This window comes from Cyphomyrmex costatus, unplaced genomic scaffold (assembly GCF_001594065.2).
Source record: "Cyphomyrmex costatus isolate MS0001 unplaced genomic scaffold, Ccosl1.0 scaffold340, whole genome shotgun sequence".
Classification (NCBI taxonomy): Eukaryota; Metazoa; Arthropoda; class Insecta; order Hymenoptera; family Formicidae; genus Cyphomyrmex; species Cyphomyrmex costatus.
The window spans coordinates 414,705-442,145 of NW_017277557.1; the positions used below are offsets into that span (position 1 = coordinate 414,705).

Genomic DNA, 27,441 nt, shown 5'->3' on the forward strand with positions numbered 1-27,441 from the left:
ATATCTTAGATATCTTTAATTATCTGTTTCACCTATATTATTTGATAAACTTGAAATGTCAATAAATATTTATGTTTCAATTTAAAACTTTGATAAAATTATTTTTTGCTAGTAAGCAAATTACCAAAAACAATTTTATATCTGCAAAAATATCCGACCCTTTTTTAGAATATTTCTTTGAATAAATTTGCAAAAGAACTTAAATTTACAATAGAAATGGTTGCAATTCTATCCGATAAATCCGCAAGTGTCAAAGAATTACCTTAGCCCATAAAATTGTAAAGTTGTAATACTTAGAGTTCTCTCTACACTTATTAATTTGACCTCATTATTTTTATTTGATATAATATAGAAACTTGATCAAATGTTGAGAATAAGTTTGTTATAAAAATAGAGGAGATTCCTGAATTTTTTTTCAAATTTTTTTACCGTATAGTTTCTTTTAAATTATTTTTTTAAATACCTTACGTCCTTATGAGAAAGAGGGTTTTAACTAATTTATTTAAAAACAAAATATAAGAAAATTTAAAAACTATATTTATATGAAGGAATGAAGTTTAAAGAATATTTAATAATAAATAATAAAAAAATTATTTATAAAAAAATTGAAATTTGACCGTATCATTTTTATGTGGGATTATGAAAACATATTATATGATATAACGTCTATATCGATTAATCGACATCCTTTCACGAAAAATAAATCACTTTCTTCTTTTTCCATCGCTTTCTTTTTGGCATTGTTTTTACCAAAAATGTATTGATGTATACTCTTTTTTAATTGTTTTTCGGTAATAAATCAACCTTTATATCTTTTCTGCGACATTTTTGCTTGACTAGGTATAGTTCTGTTCCCTACTTTCTTAGTATTACCCAATATTACCAACTATTGAATAAGTACTCTGTTGTCACATTTCTATTAGATTAAATAATTATATAAACAATTTTTCTTCAGCATTTTTTACATAAGTATATTTTCATAAAAAAAATTTTAATAACAAATTATAATTTTAATGCTTACATTTTATTTATTATTTGTTTCTTAAAAAATGGCAATGGCATTTTCTATCTTGTGTGCTCCTTATATCAAAAAATAAGGAAAGTTATCCTCCTCATTTTTTTAAGGTGAAGAATCTTCTTAACAGATCATGTTTTAATTAATATTAATAAAATGCAACAGATTGTTACTGAAAAATAAGAGAATGTCGCTTCAGGAAACCTATATAGTATCGGCGACATTCCTCTAACAATGTATGTAGGAAAGTTTATAAATTCTAAAAATAAAAGAAAGAAAATTCATCTTTGCGCGTTCGTAAATTTCTATCTTCTAGACTATAGATATTAATCTTCTAGAATAGATATTAAGATCGTAATCAAAATAAGTTCTATCGAGACAAATACAATGTTATACTTTTATTTCGTGCGTTTCCGTCGTAGTACATTGTCCCCTAGGGAAAGAATGGAAAAGGAATCAATTACAACAGAAACGAAGCCATTTTTTTTCTATACAAACATCAATTCGCTACTGTACATAATTTATTCGCACGCACGCGTGACATGATTACTCTTTTTATGAATCATGTATTCGAGTGATCATGTTTTCGAATATGAGGGATAAACGAGGGAAGGAAGAAGCAAAGGAACTTGGGCGCGAGAATTGTCTTCGCCCGGATTTCAACTATAATTAACTTACATCGCCGTCGCATAGGCACAACTATAATTACATCACGATGAGTGGATTGTAAAATAAAAATTGTTTTTCTCCCACTTTTTCTTTTGTTCAAAAAAATCTCTCCTTCTGGCTACCTTGTGCGTATATTATCGCTCCTTTTTCTCGAAATATTTACAAATATTTCAGTCACTTTTCGCGCCTCTCACTTTTTCACATCATTGTAATATTTATCTGTTAACGGTTATTTTACATTCAACATCAATAAACATTCACGTAATGCTAATAAAATTTCTATTATCTTCACGACCGAACGGGAATCCAAGGAACACATAAAAGTCAAAAAAATCAAAATGATTTTATTTTGATTCTCAACGTCAATAAACAGTCAAATTTTGTAACAAAAAAATCATCATTTTGACTTTTGTGGTGTCAAAGTAAAATTATTTTGACTTTCTCTTGACTCTTGGCGTGTTTCTTGGGAAGGAGCGCGGATGCTCGTTGATTATCAACGATACGATCATATGCGTCTAAGCAAAAAAATAACAGAGAAGAGGCAGAGGATACAGATTGCATAATTAAATCAATCGCTGGCTTTTTTTGTTAAGTTTGATACCAGACAACTTGGTACTAAACTAAACTCACCTTAAATCGTAATTCTTATTTTATTTTTTCTTTGCGACATCGGCTTTCAATGGATTCAGCACGGTGCACAAACTTATTACGTAGTTATGCAGTCAGTGAGATCGTCCCCTCATAATTCATCGATCTTTTGCCACTTCTCATCGATAAAAAAAATATGTGCACCATCCTCTTTAAGTGCAGGTGGCCCCTTGGTGCACGATACTACTGCTCAATAAGCGTGATATTCAAGGGAGGTCTTTAAATATACAGCAAATCGGATCTGCGATGCGAAGGACGGATTTCACGATAGATACCCGCATTGACACTGGGATTATGATTCTTCGTTTGATAAATCGATATTACGTAAGTTTTCGGTGGTCGAAGTAAAAGGAATATGCAGGATTTGCAACCTACACACACACCACGCACACGCACACATCCACGCACGCACGCACGCACGTGTTTTCTTATTCTTATTCCAAGGGATCTACTTTTTAAATACATATATATTCTCTTCGCTGTTTGCGAATAGTTCCATATAAGTGTATACGCTATGCTAATTAATCTTAGTGGTTGAACATGAAATGTGCGACGCGATCTCGGAACGTTTGGAAAGTTCGTCGCGATAGTATTGTGCAGTAATATTGTGCAGTTGGGGTAGTATTCAGAAAATCGTCTATACACTACAGCATTATATTTATCTTCAAATCGATTAATATGTTGGTTGCCGTACTATTGCTTTCTTCTAATCAGATACAATTACGTATACATGTGGGGCAAAGTGCCAATTACTTTTTCAAAATTTTGCGAAAATTCACCTTTTGTAATAACATGAAAGTTAATTTATCTTTTTGATTAAATATATTTTCTTTCTTATAGAAACTTTTCAAGATAAATCTGATCTGAGGCTTATATCTGCAGATTCTTTGTTACTATATGATTAATGTTTACAAATGAGATAAAAATAAACGTACATTCATATGCATATAACAAAAATAAAAAACCAGGAAATGGAAAGTTATACTTTAAAAATAGCTAGTTACCGTTATTGATTACTAAGTAAAAAAAAAACTAATTACCGTTATTATAAACCCTGGATTCACGATGTTAAAACTCAGTCCGAGTTCTTAGATTCAGGATTCTTAGATTGTGTAGCCAATCAACGTGTAGTTTTTACGGAAAAATGGCAAGTTGATTGGTTACACATTTCTCCGAGAATTCGGATCGAGTTCTAGCACCATGGATACAGAGCTTTTGTTACTGATTTTCAAGTTACTTGTTATCGTTACTTAAAAAGCAATGATTTATAATTTTCCGCTATTTCTTAATGCTGAAACCGTCATTATTCGATTAAAATAATAATTAATGATAGTTACTTTGAAACTAAGCAATCTTAGAAAATTAATTTACATTTTGACATATATGTGTGGAAGTTAAAAATAATAAAATATTATTTAACTTAAGAGATTCGATTACCATTGACCTCTTGTGTGTGATATTTAACTGTGTACATATTCAGTTCTATAAATCACGCGCCAATTAAATTTTCAATCTTGAAACACAATCTAATTGAGAAGATACTTTCCACAATAGATATGGAGTACATGGCATCACTTCCGTTAAACTTAAAGATTGGTATTCATAAAGTTTGTTCTTATGTTAACACTGCAGTCTTAAGTAGTATTTGCATAATATGATTTACGAATGTGCTAAAATTTTAAATATAAGTAAGTTGAAATGTTCTTTATGTTTGTGTGCAATTAGAAACATATTGACTGTTTAATTTTTGAGATAAAATTGCAATTAAAATTTGCAGTTTTAAGGCCGGAATCAGACTACGCATTGAAGATTGAAAGATTAAAATTTGGCCAATCAAAATAATAGGAGTTAAAATTCCTTTATCCTCATTGGTCAAATTTCAATTTTCAATCTCAATCTTCAATGCGTAGTCTGATTCCGGCATTACATATTATGCATATACATATGATGCATATGAGTAAAAAGTAAAAGTAAAATATTGACCAATCGTAATCGAATATAGGAAAAATAATCGAGTATGATTGGTCAGTTTCTTAGTCCAGATCTTTATACAGACAATAGCGCTTTGACACCGAACGCTGATTGGTAAAAAAAACCGGTTGTGGGAGTAAAATTTACCTGTTTCATCCGCTTTTCACCAATCAGCGCTCGGTGTAAAAGTGCTGTTGTCTGTATGAGAATCCGGGCTTACTCTTGCTTCTTACTTCGTGTATTGTAGACGACGCATAAGACATCATAAAACAATCACAGAGCCGAATTAGCATTTTAAGATATTACCTAAAACTGTTTTAAAATAAGAAACTAATTATGAATACTGTGATCAAAGATTAAAGATTGTATATTCATAAAATTATTCATAAATAGATTCGAAATATAAAAAGTAACGATTAAAGTAATTGTACAATTAATTACTGCAACATTTACAAAAAAAAGAAATAATACCGTGACCAGCCCGTTACTAAGAAAAATAACGGTAACAGCGTTTTACAAGTAACGTTTTTATTTCTTACAAATAACGTGTTCTTGTATGCGCCATAATGTATAAAACAGCAATTATAAATTAAAACAAAAAATATAACTAATTTGTTACTTTTAAAATAATAGATTAATAATACTCTTTGTTTTGTTATGCATAACAATCTATAAGCCTCTTCGTCCTAACTATACTAATAACTAACTATAAAACTGGTTCAGATATTATTCGTCGTTTTAGACTCAAATCCTTTAATTAAAGTCTTAGATTAAACTTTTTATTCTTCTCTCTCCTTTCGTTTCATAGAATTTTTCTCTTATATTATTTTTATCAACAAAATTTGTCTGCATCAAAATTGATCACTTCCTAAAAAATATACTTTTTATTCTAAACTGTTTATAGACGATGCTACCAGACTCTTTAGGAACTTTTTTTTCTTTATTTATTATTCTATTTTGAATATTTAAAAAAAAAGAATACACTGCATTGGATTGACACGCATTAAAAGATGTACATGAAACCATTTTGTTTTTTATTTCTTAGCCTGGTAACATGAGTCTAATTAAACAGAAAGTACATTTACGTAATCATTATTATCAACTTTGTAGTACATTAGAACGTAATATATTTCTTTACAGGCATTTTATAATTTTAATAGAATAAAGATAAAATTTTTACTGACTCTTCAAAAAGGTATCCTTATTGATTCGAGGTATCCAAGTATTTCTCTATTACATCTGTCATGTATTATAAAAGCCTTCACTGATTTCGCAATGATAAATGCTTGAATACGACGAACTATGATATAAGGAATAATGAGATCTCTTGAGCAGCTTATATTTGCATATATCCTTGATAATACGCATACAAAACGCGAATAAAACACTGAGATCGGTACATGAAATATAACATTATGTCTCTCGAGTATTATACTTATACAAATTAATATTAAAAAAAAATTATACAAAGTATAATTTGAATTTCCGTGTCGGAATATACACATCTAAAATATAAAACAGACATCTATTTCATCAATACTTATCACACGATATTTTGAGGTTGTCTATATTCACGGTTTTTCATAATCAATAATTAATTATCTGTTAAAGGATGCATCAATGAATTTTAATTACTTGTATATAATATTTTTTAATGTTTCTCAGTGGTTATATACTGAACATTACTATGGATGTAGAATCACTTTGAGTAATTATGATAGAAAAATACAAAGTTAACTTTAAACTTTTTATAACTTTTTAACTCAATTGATTTGAAAAATGTTTTTTAAATGTTATATAAATTTGATATTTTGAATATATGTAAATTAATTAGAGGTAATATAATCAATTTTAATTAAAAAAATGGTTAAGCTACGTATTTTGTCACGATTACCTTATAATATAGGGCTATTTGTAATATTATGAAGAAAAATTGCAACAGAATATACAGCCATATTACAAATAATTGAAACTAGTATTCTATTAAAAAATAATAGAATAAATTTTATCTTTTTTAAAATAATATTATTTATTTGACGGATACTGTTGTATGTATAAGAAAAAAAACTATTTATATTTTTAAACTACAATATCTTGGAAATAAAAAAATCATATTGCAATGCGAAATACATTTTAAAGCTAAAAGTTGATTCTTAATGTAGCATTAATGATATTAAGCAAATAAATACTACCGCTCATTAATTTCAATATACCTCCAGATTCGTTGATTTCTCTGAAAAGAATGAACGTAATACGTGTTTTTCATATTTGTAAACAATGTGTATGAGTACAAAACATGTTTATTCATCTAAATAAATCCATATTTATCACACAGCTTCTTTTGTTCATTATTCATTATTTTCCGAAAAAACGACGATTAGGATATTGTATTAAAATTAATGAGCGAGATAGTGTATGTGTTGACGAATGGGTTTCAAAATAGCATTGAGCATGTGTCTGATATCAACACAACACCTCATGATCTTGCGTGCGTATTTTGTTTATTTTCAAAAATCAAATGTTATCCGGTTGTTAGTCCTGTTTCTTAGAAACTACAATCTTCAAGGATTTTTATATAAATAATTAATTATCCGATCAGAGTCAAAATTTGTAACTCTTATATAACGCTAATTTTTATTATTTTTTAAGTGTATATTATTAAATCTGTTATTTTTGGCTCATAGCTCTTCATTACACATTTATTTTAATTTATTCATTAGTTGAGCTATATTACATCATGTATTTTAACTATAGATATATAATTTACATTTTGAAAACTAGCTTAAAATCGTTGGTTTGTGCCTTTTAATTACTATTTTTCTGAAATTGTAATGTGATAGCTAATTTTTGCCAACACATACATTCGTATTCAATACGCGAAAATACATGAAAATGACTATTCACATTCATATTATAAAGTGATGTTGCATATATGTATAGTGTAATTATTAAATTTAATAATTAAAAATTATTATACTTTTTATTTTAGAGAAAAATAAAACGGCATATGATTAAAACAGTATCCGATTAAAATACTATATAATTGTTTAAATAATGTTTAGTTTTAGATTTTTCATATGTAGTTTTTACAAGTCCATAAAAGTTCTTTTTTATATTAAGAAGCATAATTATTTTTAGCGTTTAATAAAAATAAGACTAAAATTTGTTTTTTATTTAAATATATTGCAATGTTATAGTCACCTTACTATCACAATTACACATAGTGATCCTATGTTTAATAATAAAATTAGACCTAAATAATTACATTTGATCAAAATTTGTTCATCAAAAAATAGCATTTCGTATAATATGAAAAGTAAAAAGTAGAAAACAGCTAATTTAATAAACGATTTGTCAAAAGAGTGTTCTTTAGACTAGCATTTTTTAGACTAATTTATTTAGAGACTCAAACTTATTTTTGAATAAAATAATGTTGAATTTACAAGTTTTTTTTTTGTTTTTCATATAAAATGACTGGATCTTAGTCGCATTCTCTCTCTCGTTTAAGAATTATAAATTGGAAGAAAAAGTCAAGGGAAATAGCTCTCGATTCATAAAGCATTATATGAATCATTTTTTTAGGTCGCTGTTCACTAAAATATTTTATTTATAGTGCCGTTGAAGATGCACGACTAGGACGCTTTATGCAAAATATCGTTATTTGGGGACGTTTACACGTGTAGGACATACTGAAATTTACATTATTTGATAAATAAGGTCATTATTCGTTTGGAAATATCGCTTTACTTCTGCTATAAGTACGCGGTGTGTTTACTACTGTGCTCAAGTGCGGCAAGAACATCCTGCTTTTGTCTAACGTACAACCGTCCTTTTTTCCACGGATTTTGCAATTGAAGCGGCTTAAAATCATCCCTTAAACAACGCTCCCGCGCACCGATTACGGCGACTAGACAAAAGTTTGGTAACTCATCGGTCGTGTAAGTAGGTCCCTTTTGTCCCTTTAGAACCACTGCCATATTCAGTTGCTTCACAACAAGATCCACAACTTCCCGCGCCGTAGTCCTTGGTGTTACGTGCAGCTTCAAACTGGTACCAGCTGCTAAACCAGTCTCATAGGCCGCATAAACCTGCGAAGACATCATGAAATGTATCTCTTGTAAGAAATATAATATAATATGTATATCACATGATAGGAAGAATCATTAATAAAATGCAGCAATTTCGAATTAAGAATAAGTTTATATCTACAAATGCTTACATAATTAGAGCTCATAAAACTATACGACTAATACAACATGTTACGTCGATATGTAAAATGTTACGTCGATGTGTAAGTTTGCGTGTGTAATATACATGTGTGTCTGAAAGATTTCAATATTTAGTAAATAAAAAAAAAACACGTCACGCGATGAAATAATATTTAGTATTTTATGAATTCTTATTTTCATTTATAATGGAATATTTATCAAGCTTTTCAAAATTTATTAAATATTTTTTAAAGTATATTTTTTTGTAGTTCACTCTCTTCCCAAATAACATACAGCACCTACAACGCATTAAAAAAGCGCTAAAAAATATATATAAACGATAAAAAGGATAATGCATAAACGCTTTTATAACACTTTGCAGTGCCCTTGGATCAGTTTCCCAATCTTATAGACACACTTTGTGTTTAAACAAATAGGGGAGAATGTCCTAAATCGGACCTCTTTAATTTAAATAAATACGGTTAAGCAGATTTGCGCGCTATTTATTATAATGTAAAGTCCTTATAAGATACCAAACATGTGATAACAGTTTGGCAGTACTCTGTTATAACGTTTATAGAATATACGCAAATATATATTTTCGGCTATCATGCGAAAACTTTTTTAAAAAAGAAAATCCTTGTAAATCATTATTTAAAAGATGTTAAAAATTTGAACGGTAATTGATTTAAGATAATTAAAGAATGTAGAATTCAAAAATATCAAGAATTTTATAATTACTTTTGCGATTTATTGTAAAATTTTGTTCCAATCGTTCGAAAGAACTCGTGTCCAAATCGGACCTCTCTTTGGATGTCTAAATCGAATCTATATATAAAAAAAAAACACTAAAAAGACTATGTGCGTGAAGTTAGCACCGCCATTTTGAAAAAAAAAATAAAATAAAATTTGTGCTGAATTGTGCTAGATTTTTGCTACATTGTGCCGCAAGAATTAATGACATAACTCAAAAAACAAAGCGTTAAATTGAAAAAAAAACGTTTTTTTCGCCAGCACCGCCATTTTGTTTAATCGGTAAAATAAACATTGTGCTGAGTTGTACTCGATTTGTGCTACATTGTGCCGCAAAGATTTCAGCCGTTCTTTCATAACACCAAAAGTTATGACTAAAAATAGTTTTTCCCTCCGTGTTCGGTTTTGTGCGGACTATCTAAAAGTCCATAAAAATAAGAGAGATGCGATTTGGAATAGTTCATAGTTCAAAATCGGACCGGAAAATGTATTTTTACATTTTTCATTATAGTTCGACACAGGTAAGAGGTACATCAAAATGATCTGAAGTAGAAATAAAGGAAATTAAATGAACTTTCGAACGGCAACCATTGGTTTTATGATCGGATTTTATTTACGCCTCATAGAGAACAAAAATTGCAAATAGGTCCGATTTAGACCACTCTCCCCTACTAAAAAAAATGCAATATACATATATGTAGGGGAGATCGGGGCTAATTCGGCATCGGGGTAAAGTCATCATTCGGTTTTCACTTACGAACAATAAATCATATAAATTAGCGATTAGTACTAATGATGCGTTTTCATGTATCCATTTTGTCAACGGAGTTTTGTTAAGTTGCTGGCAACATTGCAATTTCTACAATGACGAACGTGTTTTATACAGTCGGAAGTCATTTTTCTGACGCGAAGAAAGTTTGTTATTATACCTATTTTTTTCGTTTGTACAATTATCCAGGTAAGTAATTTTAAGTGAAATGTGTATGCTGGACACGAATCCGTTGACTGTTCTCGCAGTTTCATGGATTTATTATATATTTTGTGTAATGAAAATAGAAATGGACAGTTGGGGTAAAGTCGGCATAGAGACGACCGACGGGGCAAAGTCAGCACAGTAATAACCTAATTTAACATAGTCCGTGCCAATAGTGTCGACTTTGTTCCGGCGGTTTTCGTCTCTTCTCTATTGCAAATGTATGTTATTATATCAAAATGTTTAGGACGTATCGACGTAAAACAGTTCCCGTTGATAAAAATAAGCTAAAAGAAGCTGTTGTAGCTGTCAAAAGGGACAAAATGAAAATAAAAACTGCGGTCGAATTATTTGGCGTCCCGAGAGGAACACTTTGCAGGGCTGGTTGAAGAACACAAATGAGGAACAGGCGGAAGGGAATATAATGGTTGCACGAGTTCCTGGACGCAAAACAGTGAGTAACTAAGATAATATAGAAATTATTTGTTCCGTAGGTTATCTTTGAGTCCAGATTATTAGGTTAGAACAACTTAGAACGCCTATAGCTTCTATATATAGAAAGTATCCGTGGAAGCCTAAACATTTTTTTTAATAATAGCATATGCGTGATTTCATTGAACTTTCGTTCGGCTCGTACTCGATAACCACGAATCACATATTTCCATCGCAGGACTCGATTATTGCAAAGCCAATGGTAAAAAAATTAATAAAGATAATTTTTAAATGCATGCACACTGCACAGTGAAATTAATATTCATGTAATAATTTAATTTTCAATGTAGATTTTCAGTCCAGACGCAGAAACAACGCTAATGGAATACTTGATGCACTGCTGTGATATGTACTTTGGGTTATCGACGAAAGAAGTGCGCCGTTTAGCCTTTGATTTTGCCAAAAAGTTAAAGCTGAAAGTACCAGCGTCATGGGAAAATGCTTGCATGGCGGGTGAAGACTGGTTAAGCAGCTTTTTGAAAAGACACCAAACTTTATCAATAAGAAAACCGGAAGCCACGGAGTTTGGCGCATGCCACCAGCTTCAATCGACCGAACGTGCAAAAATATTTTGCACTTTTGAAAACTGTTATGGATCGAGAGCGTTTCCAGACTCACTGTATTTGGAACATGGATGAAACTGGGATAACAACAGTTCAAACGCCTAACAGAGTTATTAGTAGACGCGGTGTAAAGCAAATCGGGCGAGTAACTTCAAGTGAACGAGGAACACTCGTGACTTTAGCTATGGCAGTGTCTGCAATCGAATGTTCTCTGCCACCATTTTTTATTTTTCCACGCAAATATTTCAAGGAGCACTTTCTAAATGGCGGACCACCAGGCTGCAAAGGAGTTGCGAATCCCAGCGGTTGGATGAATGCGGCGGAGCATTTCTTTACATTTTTGCAGTTTTTTCAATCGCATGTGAGTGCTTCCATTGAAGCTCCCGTTCTGCTCGTACTCGATAATCACGAATCATATCTTTCCATCACTGGACTCGATTACTGCAAAGCCAATGGTATAATTATGCTTTCACTTCCGCCTCATTGCTCGCACAAGCTGCAACCCTTGGACCGCACCGTCTATGGTCCCTTGAAAAAAGCCGTTAATACGCAATGCGACCACTGGATAACCTCAAATCCTGGAAGATCAATGACGATCTACGATATCCCTGGAATTGTCAAAAACGCTTTACCAATAGCCGTCACATATCAAAACATCGTCTCCGGTTTCGAATGTACTGGAATTTCGCCACTCAACCCTATTTTTCAAGATTATGAGTTCTTGCCGAGCAGTGTTACAGATCGAGAGAATCCATCTGAGATAATGGAAAACGAATCGATAGCTTCAATATCACGTCATGAGGAAGATAATAGGAATGTAACACCTACTGAAAACATTAATTTAATCGCAGTGCTTGAAACTGTCCGCCTCTCTTCCCCAAAGCTGCACCAAGACAACAAACCCGCAGAGGACGAAAACGCAGAAAATCTGTCATTCTCACAGATTCTCCTGAAATGAAGAAGTTAACAATAGAGCAAGCGGAAACGTTACGTAGAAAAACGGACAAATCTTCAAAGAAAATTAATTTAAAAAATGGCACCAGTGATATGCAACCGTCAACAAGCACTCGACGTTGAAATACGCGCGCACAAAAGTGAAACATTGTCTCTTTATTTTTTTTCTCATTTATCTTCTTTTTTAGAGCAAAAATAAAGAAATAAAGTATTTTTATTCTTTTAAGAGGAAATGATGTATTTTTATATCAATTTTAGCGCGAATATGAGGTGTGTCGACTTTACCCCAGGAATTTTGCAATATCGCATTTAGAGGTTGTGTCATATTTTTTCTATGCCTATAAAACGAAGTAACATAGACCAAAAATGCTTTGAATCATTTTATAACCAAAGGTTCATTCTTTTCAACAATACCATTTATTTAGCTAAAAGCTTTTATTTTCTTATTAAAAATCGTCGAAAAAAACGAAAGTGCCGAATTAACCCCGGTCTCCCCTATATCCAAGCCATAAAAATATATGGTTATATACAACGTAATACTCTGTTATAAAAATCATATTATTAATAATTTTTACTTTTATACAATATCTTTTGACAGTACGTGTAAAGCTGGCATCATTTCGTGGAAATTCATTAAATATTGACACAATGTCATTCTGTGTTATAACATATTACATACATTACACAAGTATAATTTATATTAATATAGTTATTATAAAGTGTAAAATGATCATAATAAATATTTCATGCCGTACTGATTTTGGAAAATTAAGCATAATATTAAGCATAACCGAGCAGAGAGCAAACGTTGAAATTTAGCAATGTGACAGCTTACTTAATATGTCCACTACATCGGTTTGCACTAGAGGACCAAGTGAACTGTTTTTAATTATAATCGGACTAGACTTGTGTTCCCTGAAGGAGAGAAAAATATCATTTAAAAACTGTGCATATAGCGAGTCCAGGGATTAATGTTGCTAAAAATTAAAATTTTTGAAATGTTGCATCTAGTATGACAAATGTTAGTATGAGAAAGAGAGAGTGTCAAATATTGCAAAATTAAAGGCCATACCTGAAGAATTCCTGGTAAAGGTGCTGGCATCATTGCTTCTTCCTTCTCCTCGGTTAGATTATCCGACGGAATGGCAGCCATCGCCGCGACGCTCGCGGTCGGTTTGGACGTTTTGACCTTGACTGGGTGACCAGGTTTCAAGCAGGCGCCCGAATTTGTCGCGGAGTACTCGTCGCTACTCAGTGAGTGTAGACTGTCGGAATTTGTGTTGCTCACACTAAGCAGGCTCGTAGTATTCGTTATTGCCGTGGAAACACTTAACAACGAACCGCTATAGATGATGGGTTTAACACTCAGTAACGGACTAGTGTTAGCTGATGCCGACGTTATCGTAGCGGAACGATTTCGCGGACTGTGTTTGTATTTGGTGAAGATCAAGGTATCCTCGGATTTAGAAGGCGGTAATCTCATGTTTTGCAGAGGTATCAGATGATTCGCGCTGCTAGTGGTTGTCAGATTGCTACTGCTACTTATCGGTGCACACAACGATTTCTGCGGCTCCGAAGTTACCGACGCGTTCGAGGTGTTGCTACCTTTGCGTATATACTGTCCACTGGGCAGTTGTTGCTCGCTTTTGCTGAACTCTGTCATAAGGTTGGAAGGTGACTTTGACAGATTGGGACCTGGCCAGCTGCCACGGCCGGGACTCGATTTTACGAGTTTAGGATCTCTAGGTGGTAGTTGTAATAAACTTCGTTTCAAGCTGTTACTATTGCTGTTTTTATTTCTATCCAAACTGAGTAGGTGCTTCATAGATATGCCCACGGTTTGCGTCGCGATCTGGGAAAAAGTAATAATAAATTATTTACAAATGATATAAAATTAAAAAGTATACGGTAAATTTATGAGTCAAGTACAATAAAATATATTACAGAAAATATTACGTAATAATAATTACGTTTTGTTGGGATGAGCCGCGATCTCTCGCAAAAGTTATAACATCGATTAGCCATCTGGCGCCTTTCCATACGGTGTTCACTTGTGATTGAAGATCTTGCAATCTCGCCAGTTTGTCCTTCGCGACGCTCAACTCCAAGGAACTGAAGGCCTCTCTGTGATTATGTTGAGCCTGTGCGGTGTCCAGTTCCAAAATACAACTGAGTCTCGAGTAACGATTGATCACGTCCTTCTGATACGTATTCAAATGGACCATTTCGAAGACCTGAATAGGCAACGACAAGAGATCACCGCGTTGTAGCAGGATTTCTCGCGTGCCAGGTACACAACAGGCTGTTTCGGCAGGTGGTACAGCGATTAAGAACGAGACGTCATGAGTTAAATCTATCACCTCAGCGTCGTATAATCGATGCATCAACAAATCATCTGGACTGATTTCCATGTAATTAAACAGACGTCGCGCTGTTGCAGCAACCAGATCAACAAATAGCTTTTGCTGCTCCGTACTTAGCGCCTCGTTCGTTACATTTTCTTTCTCTTCAGATTCTTTCATAGAAGTCTCAGATGTGCAGATACGTGTTACTTTCTTGAGATAATCCCATTCCTCTCTTCACAAATAAAAACAAAGGTATGATAATATAATGGAAATAATTCAGAACTGCAATATTTTGTTTCAATGAATTTTATGAATGTAAACTTACGCGGATACGTGTGGATTGTCCCGAATCTTACAATGTGGCAATACGTTTGGAGATTTTGTTGGAACAACGACTTGTATGAGATCTACGCTGCTTTGCATTTTCAAATAACCAAGATATAAACCTTTAGATAATTTAATACTGCTGACTTGGTGATATGTCATTTGCTCTTGTATGCTGGCCATTAGTATATCGGCAACATTACTGTCTTCGTGCGTTATAACCTTTTTTATAACTTTACTAAGCGGTAACCACCTGCTGTTTAATACAGAAATCAATTTTGGCGAATTTATATAATTTACTGTCGAGAGTACTAAGGTGCCTTGAATATCTCTAATGGGCTTATGATATAATTGTCCAAGATCTTGTATGCACAATGCAGCCTGTAAAATGAATTAAACAAAAATATCATAGGATGTTAATCTGTATGTATTTTTATACATTGAACAATATAACCTCATAAATAATTAAGATAAATAAAAGTTTTCCGTATTTTAATAAACAATACACAACGTTACCTGCATTTGAGCAGCAGCTTGAAGCAACTTTATCCTAAAATGATTAGTCGAACTACTGTGACTCTTTTCCATATCTTGTCGAAGGGATTTAACATCATCCCATGTACAGGCAACCTTCATGAGCCAATGAAAGTCATTGTAAATACAACTAGGATACGTCTCGTCGATCTCGATCACGGGTAAAAAGTCTTCGTTGGTAACAAGAACCTTGTCCTCGTGATAAAGTAGACACGCTAGAAACACTCCTCGTCTGAGATTCTTCTGGAATTTACTCGTTGCCGTAAAGAGTTGCTTTATCGTTGTTTTCTTCTTGTGATTTCGCCTCTGTACCGCTGGCGTTTCTTGCGTATATTCCGGCCGCCTTATGTCGGTGAACAGAGTGTTTAGTTGTTCTAGTCGTCCCGCGAATCTGGGCATTCTACCGTCTATGTCTCTCCAACCTTTAAATTATCATAAATATTTGCATTATTTGTAAAATCAAGAATATTTAAACGCGTTATAGTAAACACGCTTAATAATCATCATCGTACTGCGCTGCAACGGTATAACAAGATTGACGTTATACATATGTATACTTACTGCTAGGTGTAACGTGAGCGGGCGTCGAATTCCTGAACCTGCTATAGCCCTTCAAATTTCCTGCAGCTGCACGAAAGTGATATTTTTTACCTTGAGTTAGATTCTCGATCCGACACTCCTTCTGCTTCATATCCAAAACTTCTCTCTCGCCGCAAATAACTGAAAAGTCATCGTGCAGGCTCCATTGAACTTTAAATTTAGTACAGATCGGAGAGTCATGCGAGTCTGGTTCTTGAAATCTGACTGTTACTGATGTCGTTCCAGTGACATCGATCGCGACTAAGAAAGGTATGTCGGGTGGGCCTGAAGTAAACGTTTATATTTTAGTGCAAAAGTATTATATTTGTGTGTTACAAATTTATTTTAAAATAATGATAAATATACATATATCTATATGTCTTTGGCGAGTAAACACACAATTTAAGAATTTATATTAAATCTACTACACTTACGCGCTTGGTCGAAACCTAGCAACATTTTTCTAAGGGCTCTAGATCTCCTTTCCCACAGGGCAAGTTGCTTATCCTCTGTGCTACCACTGCATCCTGTGAGGTTGTTGTGTTGCGTGGAAAAAGTGGCTCTATGGCAAGGTGGTTCCAATAGATTTGTTCCGCCGCTGTCGGAAGTACTGCCGCCAAGTTCTTGAACTCTGTGTTCTGCTTCCGAGAGTAATGACGCCAAGTGATTACCCAGAGATTCCGGAGACTTGACTGTGTCAACAGTATATCGAACGCATATATGAATTCATAGTTAAATAATATGTGAGCATATAAATTACGATTAATTTAAAATACATTTAAATACATCAAACTTTACATTTTAATTAGAAATTTCTGAGTAAAATTAAGTCTTATTCCGATATACGTACTACAGATGAAAAAAAACAGGTTTTTTTTTACTTCGGAGAAAAATATCAAATATAACAAAACAGTTTTTTAACCAAAATAATATAAAATTAATGAAAAATATAAAAAATTAAATATAATTAAATATCTAGAAATATGTATAATAAAATAATGAAATTTCGAGGGGCTATTTTGGATTCAGCGATAAGAAGAACGCAATAAATAATATAAACAATAATAACTTGCTCGTTATTGGAAACACAATATAAAATTATGAATAAATAACGGCCAAAGACGAAAAGACTTTTTTAGATGCTGAAAACGATGTCGCAATTAAAAAAATTCTAGCACATCAGATTTTTAAGATAATTAACGTTTAATATATTAAAAAAATGGCCTTTTAATTTGACGATATTTAACATTTTCCTATAAAAAGGGTTAGCTTTTGAAATTTTAATCAGAAATTGCGAATGTATTGTATATCCTCTATCAAATGTATTCTTTTTTAATTTAATGGCTTATTTTGTAGTCATATTACGAAGGATTGAAGGCAGGAGCTAAAATTACTTCAAAATAACAATGAAGCACATACACACACAAAGAACGAAAGAGAGTTGTTTTATAAAAAAAATACATGTTGTTGCATATTAGAAATTGTATAATTTTTGAAGAGTAGCTATATCGTATTTCCACGTATTGATTAGTTTCATTATTCTGTGCATAAAAGCGTTATCAAATGTGACCTTCAAACTTAATACGCATATATGACACTACCAGAATTCCTATATTTGAAATAGCTCCTATTTTTAATCCTTCATAACATGATTAAAAAGTAAGTTATTAAAGTAAATAAAAAAAAGAAATGTATCTTATAAGGGATAAACAATATATTCATGATTTTTAATCGGAATTTCAAGTTACACTATATACTGTTCCACAAGTGATTATTACACTAATTAGAATATTTCATATTTCATGCAATTAATAGCTGTAATCTTGTTGTGCTATCTTGTTACTTGTGTGTCTCTTTACGAGAGACCGTTTTGCTATAATTAATCTAGAGCTCAGTTATAATTGTGCTACTTCTCAATGTGGAACGTTGCAGAAATCAATAACAGACGCGTTCAAGAAATTGCTCAAAACACATGTCGAATACTTGACTGCATCATGCGCGTCAAATAAAGTTGGAAACCTGTCAGAAATTTGTCGCTGATATCTCGCGAAAATTAATTCGGAAGAAGTGTCCTTCTTGTCGTTGTATATTCATTTTCAGAATATCTTAACGACGCTAAAGCGCTAATGAATGTAACGGGACAAATTAAAACGCGAGGAACTTCTGCAAAGATGAATAAAGCTCAAGTTACTGACTTAATAACGTAGGATTCCCCAGTTTCGCTTGACGGCACATTAAGAGAAATTTATCTTCCTAAACTTTTATCCCACTCTCTCCTAGGAAAACGCGCAATCGAGTGATGCTCGCGACGCCGATAGTCTCCAGCGCATTCGCCAGAAATTCGATTCTAGTCTTCTATCACGGGTTTATTTGGCTCGATGTTTCGAATATAATCTTGCTGCAACAATCGTCACGAAAATTAATGAGAAAAGCTCGAGTATCCGTCACAATCTCTTACTTATTTACATTCCATAAAAGGGAATCGCTCACTCGCATTTACAGCTCGTATATCCGCTCGGCTTAACGAAATATAACAAGCATCGAGAAATATTTAGATACTGCTAGCAACTTTACAATTCCACACTGCGTACATGGCTCACGTTCGATAATTACGCCGGAGCTCGATATATTGAACAAAGAGAGATATTATTAAAAACGTCGAGAAAAGCACAGCGTCGCGCTCAGGAGAGAAATCTCTGCTATTTCTTTCTATTTTTTATTGTGCATTTCGTGTTCTCGCTTTTTATTTGCAACGCAACAAGGTATTTTTATTAAAAACTACGGAATCCTATAATTTTAATATCCCATGAAGTGCCAATTTTCTTGGATCTTTTTACACAACAGAAAGAGAAAAAGAAAGAAAAAAGGAAAATAGAGCGAGACGGGAGAACATTTTGTGGGGAAAATGGGAAAGGAGTACAGATTAACGGGAATCGTCACAAGTAACGAAGTTCCCGCTATGCAACGCATAGTTTGTAATTGGATTCGATTGTACTTACATTGATTCCCTTCCTGCGCGCCGAATGCAACCAGCATTTTTGCCAACAGTCTATTGTTGCTAAGAACAGCAACATCCAGCGGAGACAAGCCGTCGCTGTTAACACTGTAATCGATATAAAATTTCAAATAACATGGACCAATATATATATATATATATATATATAGATAAAATTTATTTTTAAATCTTTTCTAAAATAAAAAAAAATAATAATATATCGAGATTCCGCAATTTTTCCTGTTCAATTTTTTTCCTCGTTTCCTTTTCGCATTATATCAAAGCATGGCATAAGTTTACACGTCATTATACGCAACATTAAATATTGTATAATTCTATTTCATCTTTGCATCACTTTATCCGGCGTTATACACATAAAAATAAAATTGAAAAGTTTTTAATCATTGAATCTTTGTATCAAATAAAGATAAAATTTTTGTTGAAGAGTAAATAGAAACTCATAAAATTTCCGCTAACATTTATGTGATATGTGTATGGAAGGTCAATAAAGATCAGGTAAAAGATACACAATGTGTATTACACATACATAAGTGTAATCCTTCTTTCTAAATTATAAATCGGCGTAATACTGGCATCCCGCTTGTACTTTTCAATCTGACTGTATCTCGTTTTACAACTTGCGTCCTGTCACTTCATTCTTTTCGTTAATGGAAAAATTTTTCCCCGTCCAAGCGGAAAATTGTAAAGTTAATGAGATTCACTCTAAAACATTTAATTGCTTTCGTCTACTTCACCGCGTACTTTATTGATGTGTAAAAGAGAGAGGAAGGGGAATCAAATAAACGTTAACGATATAACACATAGTCCAGGATAAAAGCTGACAATATAACATAGTCGAGGATAAAAGCTAACAATATAATATAATCCAGGATAAAAGCTTGCTAAATGAATTTTTCAGTTTTACGTCATCCATCTATCGACTTTTTCTGTTTGCAACAAAAATTTGAATTGCGTTTGCTACATTGTGTGTTGCCGCGCGGTATGAGCAACTTGTAACTTTTCCGCTGCTTATAGATTATTTTACTTGTGTATGAACACTCTTGTTTTCAACTGCTCGATACTTTCATGTAAAGTGTATTATGAAAGAAAAGAAAGTATTAGCAATTCTTGGAATTTTTCGACTCTTATATAAGCTATTGTTGTGTCCAAAATAAAATTAAAATACAAATGATTAAAAACTGTTATACAAAATGCAATCATTGAAGTGAATTATTTTTTTTATTATACAGATAAAAAATTTGTATTAAATTTAATACAAGATAAATATAGAAAGTAATACAATGTAACACATTAATCTAATTTAAATAAATAATTATGAATTCACAATTCTTCAGTAAAATTAAAATTTATGATATAACATGTATATCATATTCATTTATTTTAAAATTTATATTATTTGTTTGCTTACTCTCATAAACTATTATTTTAAAATTAAAAAATGTTGAATATTAATTTAACATAAAATATTCAAATAACAGTCACGTTATGAATTAAATTAGCATATTTAGATCTTTTATATATTTAAAATTTAATACAAATTTTATGGACCGATTTTAACACAAAATATTATTTATTGTGCAGCATTATCGTAGAATCTTATTTGAAATATCTCAACATGAATAATACGATTATTGAAAATATACATTTTACATTCCGATTTATTCCTTTTATATAGTTTAACATATAATTTTTCAACAGTATATATCATAGTATAAACCTTAATTTACCTTTTTCAACAGTATAAAAATAAAAACGTTAAATTTTTTTGATTGTAATTTTAATTAATTTTTGTATGATAATTTTTCGTTTTTCGAAGCGGAATCCGATAGTTGCCTGAAAGATGGCGAAAATGTGTAGGAAGTGAAGGGGATTACTTTGATTGGGTTAATATTTGTTCTTTTATAATTTTACATCGAAATTCGGTAAAAACGACCAAGAATTAAGTTGTAGATCTAATATAATCTTCAGGTGACAAATATAAAATTCTATCGATTACTCGCAAGAAATAGAAACGAACGCAGTTATTATCTAAAGTTACTATGCGCGATTAGCTATTAAAGACTTCTAGAAGCCAATTATAGCATTAAAAAACACAGCCTTCACCCATCGTATCGGTTTAAAAATGTTTCTACGATTTGTCAAGATATATTTTTACAAAGAACAATTTAACGTTTTTTGACCAAAAAATCGAATTAATCCACGTAAAAGTTACTAATTGATAACTTTCAAATACGGTTAAGAAATAAATATATAGCTGCAAAGAACAATTAAAGTTTGAAGCAATTTTTATTTTATCCATTCATCACACGATAATTAAATGTCTAAAATAAAAATCAGATAATTTTCTGTTTAAATTCCCGAAAGATACAAAAAAGGAACATAAAAGTATGAATAAAGTTTGGTCGATTATTTTTTGCATACGATAGCCTACACTCAAAATATATGTATATCATACATTTTGAGTGTAGACTATCGTCGACATAAATCTCTGTCCCAAGATTCATGTCGAATCGAATCAAGATGTTGAGTTGGTTTTGTTGGTCAAATAATTCCTAGAAAAGCGTGATTGGCTGTTTCTATGGTAGTAGTGTACCTCGAAAGTTTCAGATCGTACATTAGATTAAAGTCCCTTAAAGTAACATGTATTTCAAGTAAACAGAAGTTCTTCTCTATAGCATGTAAGTGTTTTTGAAGAAAAGTATCAGCTAAATTCTTTGAGGGCCATGAAACCAAAGGTTGTGAGCTCATGAGTTTAAAGAGTAAATATTTAATACTATTTGTGTGTGTGTGTATGTGTGTGTGTGCGTGCGTGCGTGCGTGTGTGTGTGTGTGTGCACATAAGCTTAATATACGCGCATCTAGATTATCCAATGATGTAATAAAATATCTGTTTATCAGACAAGATTCTTTGGTATTGTTTCGCTAACTCAACTTTTTTAACATTTTTATCAATAAATCAATTATTTTAATAATTCCTAAATTGTGTGTGTATATATATTATATATATAAAATTATACATAAATATATAATCACTCACCTATTTATGTTCACATCGGTAGACTCCAAAATAGTCCTCGCTTTATCCAAGTGACCATGTTCCACAGCAGCAAATAGAGCTAAAAATAAAATAATAATATCAAAATTATTTCTAATATAATATAAATTTTGATATGATAACAATAAGTTTAACAAAAACAAAGAGGTGATTGAGAAATTAAAATAAATTTCGATAAAAATAAAATACCATGCAGGTGTATGTTGAGGGATTGTGTTGAGAGAGGATTAATATGTATTGACGATAGATTATTTAGATGGTGGAGCTGTTGTTTCTTCTTGCCGAAACCTTCTAGGAACTCCATCCCTTGCAATGAGTGGAACTCTGTGCGCATAAAAAATAAGGCAAAATAAATAAATGATAAATAAGTGAAACATTGCAAAATCGAATAAGCGTTAAATGCAACGTAATGCAAAACAAGAGAAATTTGAGGGAATCGTAAAAATAATGATATATATATATCTCGAGAAAGATAAATCCTTGTATTAATTATTTAAAATTTATTAAATTTGTGGGTTTTTTAAAGATTTCTGAAGTTGGCATCCCCAAATGCGAATTTTAATAAAATTAATATCGCATTCGATTGTCCACCATTTGTCCATCAAAAAAAATTATTGGCCATCCTTGAAAAAAAAAAAATTATAAATAAATAAAAGATTATAGCAACCCCATGTGAATATTCTTCCGAATTACATACGGAATTTGATTGTCCACCGCGCGTTTGTCCACCCATAATTCTCTTTTGTTTACCTTTCAAAAAAAGTTTATAAACAAATTAAAATTTAACAATCCGTCACTTTTGATATCTCAGTTACATAATCTTAATTTATTCTAATTGGAAGAAGGAAGAATAATGTAAAATTGGAAAATAAATTTTAAATCAGTTTTAAATCAAAATTTAAATCCAGTTAAACTTTAATTTATTAATAATTTTTTTTTTTATGGACAAATGTGGACAAATGGTGGACAATCGATTGCAATGTTAATTTTAACAAAATTCGCATTTAGGAATGTCGCCTTCACAGATCTGGTTTTGTCTTTTATAATAATATATATATATAAACACAATCCATCAATCGTTATTATAATAATAGGAGTTATATACTTTAGTCAGCAAAATATTTTAAGTAATTATAAAACGTGAAATGAAGCCTTAAATATTTGCCAAAAAAAACCAGCGACTTAAAAAATGAAAAAGAGAGAGAGAGAGAGAGAGAGAGAGAGAGAGAGAGAGAGAGAATCTTAATTATTTCTTTCTTAAATTATTTTGTTCATCATATTACAAAGTCAGCTCATACATTTTACTCAAGCTACTTTCACAACTAGAAATTTTCCCACATCAGTAACGTACTACAATACTTTATAGTTCACCGTTTTATTTCATGTTTAACATACTTTCTTTTTTGTATCTTTCCATGATAATTATTGATTTGTTTCTTTGTGAAAATATACCAATAAGAATTAAATGCATTATCATATGCATAGATATAATGTAGACTCCTTTTGTTATTCAATATCGTAGAGAAAATAACTATACCAATAATATACCGTGTAAACTTGAACTAGAAGTTTCTAAGAAGTGATTAATTACACCTGGCACTCTGTTGACTAATTAGAAAACTTATTAATCCAGCGTACTTGATCCTGATGATGTCGACACGAAAACTTGCTCCTGACCGATTCGCTCGTAATCTTTCGTTTCCTTTATGTCTCTTTTCCTACCAGTCGCCATTTTATTTCGAAAACTATTACCACGTCTGTTTGTCCAAAAGTTCGTGATATTATCTACCGTTTTGACTTTACAAGATTTTGAAGGATATATCTTAGCGTCGTCATGAATTTTCTGATTCTGCAGACAGAGCGCTGCGTTTTTTCTCTTTGTTTCGTGCATCTTGCAATAAAATTTAATCTTTAGGCGATCAAATTCACTCAAGGATTCCGTCGTCTTTCGATTTCCATTTATCACGTTTATCGCATGCGAGTCGTCGCTCCTCACTTCGCAAGAACATCTCAAAGACTCGGTCTCGCATCTGGGACGAAATGTGTTTTGTAATGGTTTCTTGAGGTATTCTTCGTCCTCGTCCTTGTCTCGCTCGTAATTCGTTTTACGATAAAAGGGCCGGTTAGTTGCGGTCTTGTGAGAATCCACGACGACGGTCAAGACATTGCGTTTGGATGACGTAGCGCCCTCATTTTTACCATCTTGTTTTTGCCATTGTTCCACCTCATTCCCTTCTTCGACTTCGTAGAGGAAGCTCGAAACGGAGGAATCCAAGGAATTGTCGAGCACGAATGTAGGATTCTCATAAAATACGTATTTATTGAGTCCATCTGTGTTTGTTTCGCAGGTCGCATGTTTGTCACTATGATCTTTCTCTCGAGTATCTTCTTGTGAGCTCCCTATGCTGTGTCTCCTGCGAAAAATGTGAATAAGCTTCGGTAATTTTACATCTTCATTCTTCATACAGGGTCTCTCCACGTTCTTGCGATCCATACCTATTAGTTTGTCAGTTAAAGATAGCTTACTTTTTAGATCCTTTGTAATTTTTTGCGAATCAGCATCAAAATCTGATACTGAAATCTTCCGAGGACTCGAAGACGCCTCGTTATCGATTTTGTCCTTAATGTGAGAATTCATGTCCTCGGTACCTTTTTGTAAATTTGAGAGCTTCTCACTGTCCTGAATTTCTTCAAGGACAGATAAGTTGCATCCCTTTTTAACGATGAGATCTTTTGAAACAGATGAGAGATCGAAGCCAGCGGCCAGTCGCAGATTGGCATGATTGCGTATCTTTGACATTAGTTTCATAGATGCTCGAAAGGACCTCGACCTTTTCAAGGTCGATATCCTGCTGCCCGAGGAACGTCTTGAGAGTAGTTCCATTTTCGGGCTGGATGAAGCGGGTTTGCGAAATTTCATCTGGGGATTGCTCAATAGTTACGCTTGAAATATGTTCTATCAAGATGTTTGAATTTTTTTTAGAGTTTCAATACGTCTGAAAATGTCTCAATAGAATGAGATCACTTTACGCATATTGCTCGTTTTATAAATTATTGATAATATGTGTTACGTATTTATTACTGCTTATGCGTTATTGCTTCTCTTTGGTAAAATAAAGCCTCGAAATTTGCGACTCTCCATAAATTCGTAAAGCAATTCTTTGGCTGGATAAAGCTGCAAAAAAATCATTGATACCATCATTTACTTGATCTTATTATATTTAATGGCACATTTTTCTGTTGAATAGCACGACGAGGGGGGATTGTATATATTATAATATATTATTGTATTTAACGCAAGCTTTATAGAGATTATTCTGCAACTCCTAAAACGTTGACTATCTTAATGCAATCTGTGAATCAATTCACTATCTCGAGTTTTTGTTTTGACTGACAGAATAGCTCACTAGCTTGTCTCTTTTACAACAAAACTGATAAATATTTACGTGAAGCATTAGAATGAAGTAAAAGAGCGATTAGCAATTAAAGGAGATCAGCACGAGTGTTGCCATGAAACAACGACGTAGTTGCTATGTAACTACCGTCTCCAAAACGATTTTATTGTTTACTTACGGCCACGTACTAGCTTGATTCCGCCGCGACAATTGACCATTACGAAGAAGTGGACGGAACACGGCCTCTTCCTCCTCGGACAATTTACCAGACCAATCAAATTTATTGCTGTCGTCCGTTATTCGTTAAGATCTCGATGATAGCAAAGTATAGGTGCTTGAAGATCAATGACAAACCGCTGGTGCTCTAACCAGCATCGAACATATAGTAAAGTAATTGTTCCCAACAACGTGTAAGAAAAATTATGCGAGTTTCAACTTCTTGTTTTTCAAATAATTATATTTGAAGAATATGTATATATACCTATATATGATATATATGTATATATCATAGGTATATATATATATACACACAAATATATATATTAATGCTTGTGGTGCCGATATCCGTATCGGGAAAAAGACAATCAATACGTACATTGGAAAGTCCATTAAAGAATCATTTGTGTCACAATATGCGATTGTATCGAATGACCACAATAATTTTCGAGCATTTTATTCAAGATTTTTATATGCCTCTTATCAACGGAGCTTGGCTTTCTCTAACTGTATCAGCACGTTATTCACGGAGTAATGACTAAAATATTGTTTTATAGGTCGTGCCAGTCTGTTTCTCGCGGAAGCGTGAATGTTTCCAACCTTACTCGAATAAATTGGAAGGAAAAAAATTGACCGCTTTAATAGTCCAGATTAGAGTTCATTAGAAGTTAATAAAAAAATTACTTGACTGAATGCTAATAACATAATTATAATCTGGAATTAAGAGAATCGTCCGACAATTTCAATCTGGGAAAGCAGAATCTGTGATTTTCCAATAACCAATAACTATTTTAAATTAAAGAGGAAATTAGATAAGAAATGCAGGATATGGAAGGAATGAAAAAAACATTCGCATCTTAGACATTTCTTCTTTTAATGATCATTCCATTAATGATCCTGATAATGTCTATTGTTTCCTATTTCCTTTGTCCTATACGTCTTCTCTTGTACTTTCGGATAAGTCACATAATTGATTACAATGAATGCATCTCTTTATAGAATATATGAACGAATTCCCTTTAAAAGCGGAACGATTCGCGACTTAAATCTTAACTCTTTAATTCTTCAGATCCTTGTTTCTGAACAAGAAACCTTCGGTTTCCATTAGAGTTTTGATTGACTACAATCGACTTCCAGCAATGTGCAATAAAGAGTCACGATTCTATGTCTCCGCGTTTTTATGTTGAAACATACATATATAAAACGAAAAGAAAAATGTTCAAAAAGATATTAAAATATCTATCAAAGCTAAATTAGATACACATCTGAGTATAATTTTGTTATACCATCAAAAAAAATAACTATGTAGGACACTCAAATTAATTGTTAGAATGTCAATTCTTTTTGCAACATTGTTTATCATGTTTGAATGCCCTACATAATTATTTTGATGGTCCAATAAAATTATTTTCAGGTCTGCATCTAACTAAATTTTTATATATTTTGATAAACCTATTTTTCCCATGTATGATTATCAACTGAATTATTATTTTTACAATACATTACAATATTTTAATTTTAAATAATTTTCCTTCGATTCTATTTTATGTGTAATTGTTACTACCAATTTTTACTTCTGTTGTTCAAAATATAACTTATCTATAAATGTCTCAGTTATTATTAATTCTATTTAATTTTATTACGGTATGTATTTGTGTATATTTTTTGTCCTTTATTATCTATCTTGTTAAGGGAAAATATTTAAAATTCTTAAAATGCAAAGGTATTCCT

At 32.1% G+C, this 27,441-nt stretch overlaps 1 protein-coding gene across 1 annotated transcript; it reads right to left on the minus strand.

Annotated features, from left to right (window-relative positions):
• Positions 1-7,891: 7,891 nt before the first annotated feature.
• wake (ankyrin repeat and fibronectin type III domain containing protein wide awake) lies at positions 7,892-25,019 on the minus strand. Its single transcript, XM_018542646.1, has 11 exons — positions 23,738-25,019; positions 22,289-22,423; positions 22,082-22,160; positions 19,028-19,131; positions 16,463-16,720; positions 16,011-16,313; positions 15,432-15,871; positions 14,917-15,296; positions 14,217-14,823; positions 13,319-14,098; positions 7,892-8,391 (listed from the first exon to the last, which is right to left on the minus strand). Exons 1-11 carry the CDS (start codon positions 25,017-25,019, stop codon positions 8,056-8,058), a joined length of 4,704 nt encoding a protein of 1,567 aa, XP_018398148.1. The 3' UTR covers positions 7,892-8,055.
• Between the last annotated feature and the right edge of the window lie 2,422 nt (positions 25,020-27,441).

Bases quoted from the DNA above. Each gene is read 5' to 3' on its own strand.
- wake (XM_018542646.1), bottom strand. From the start codon at position 25,019: ATGAAATTTCGCAAACCCGCTTCATCCAGCCCGAAAATGGAACTACTC. The intron at 16,314-16,462 runs GTAAGTGTAGTA...CGTTTACTTCAG, and splicing joins GCTAGGTTTCGACCAAGCGC to GCCCACCCGACATACCTTTC. The intron at 14,824-14,916 runs GTAAGTTTACAT...TTATTTGTGAAG, and splicing joins GACAATCCACACGTATCCGC to AGAGGAATGGGATTATCTCA.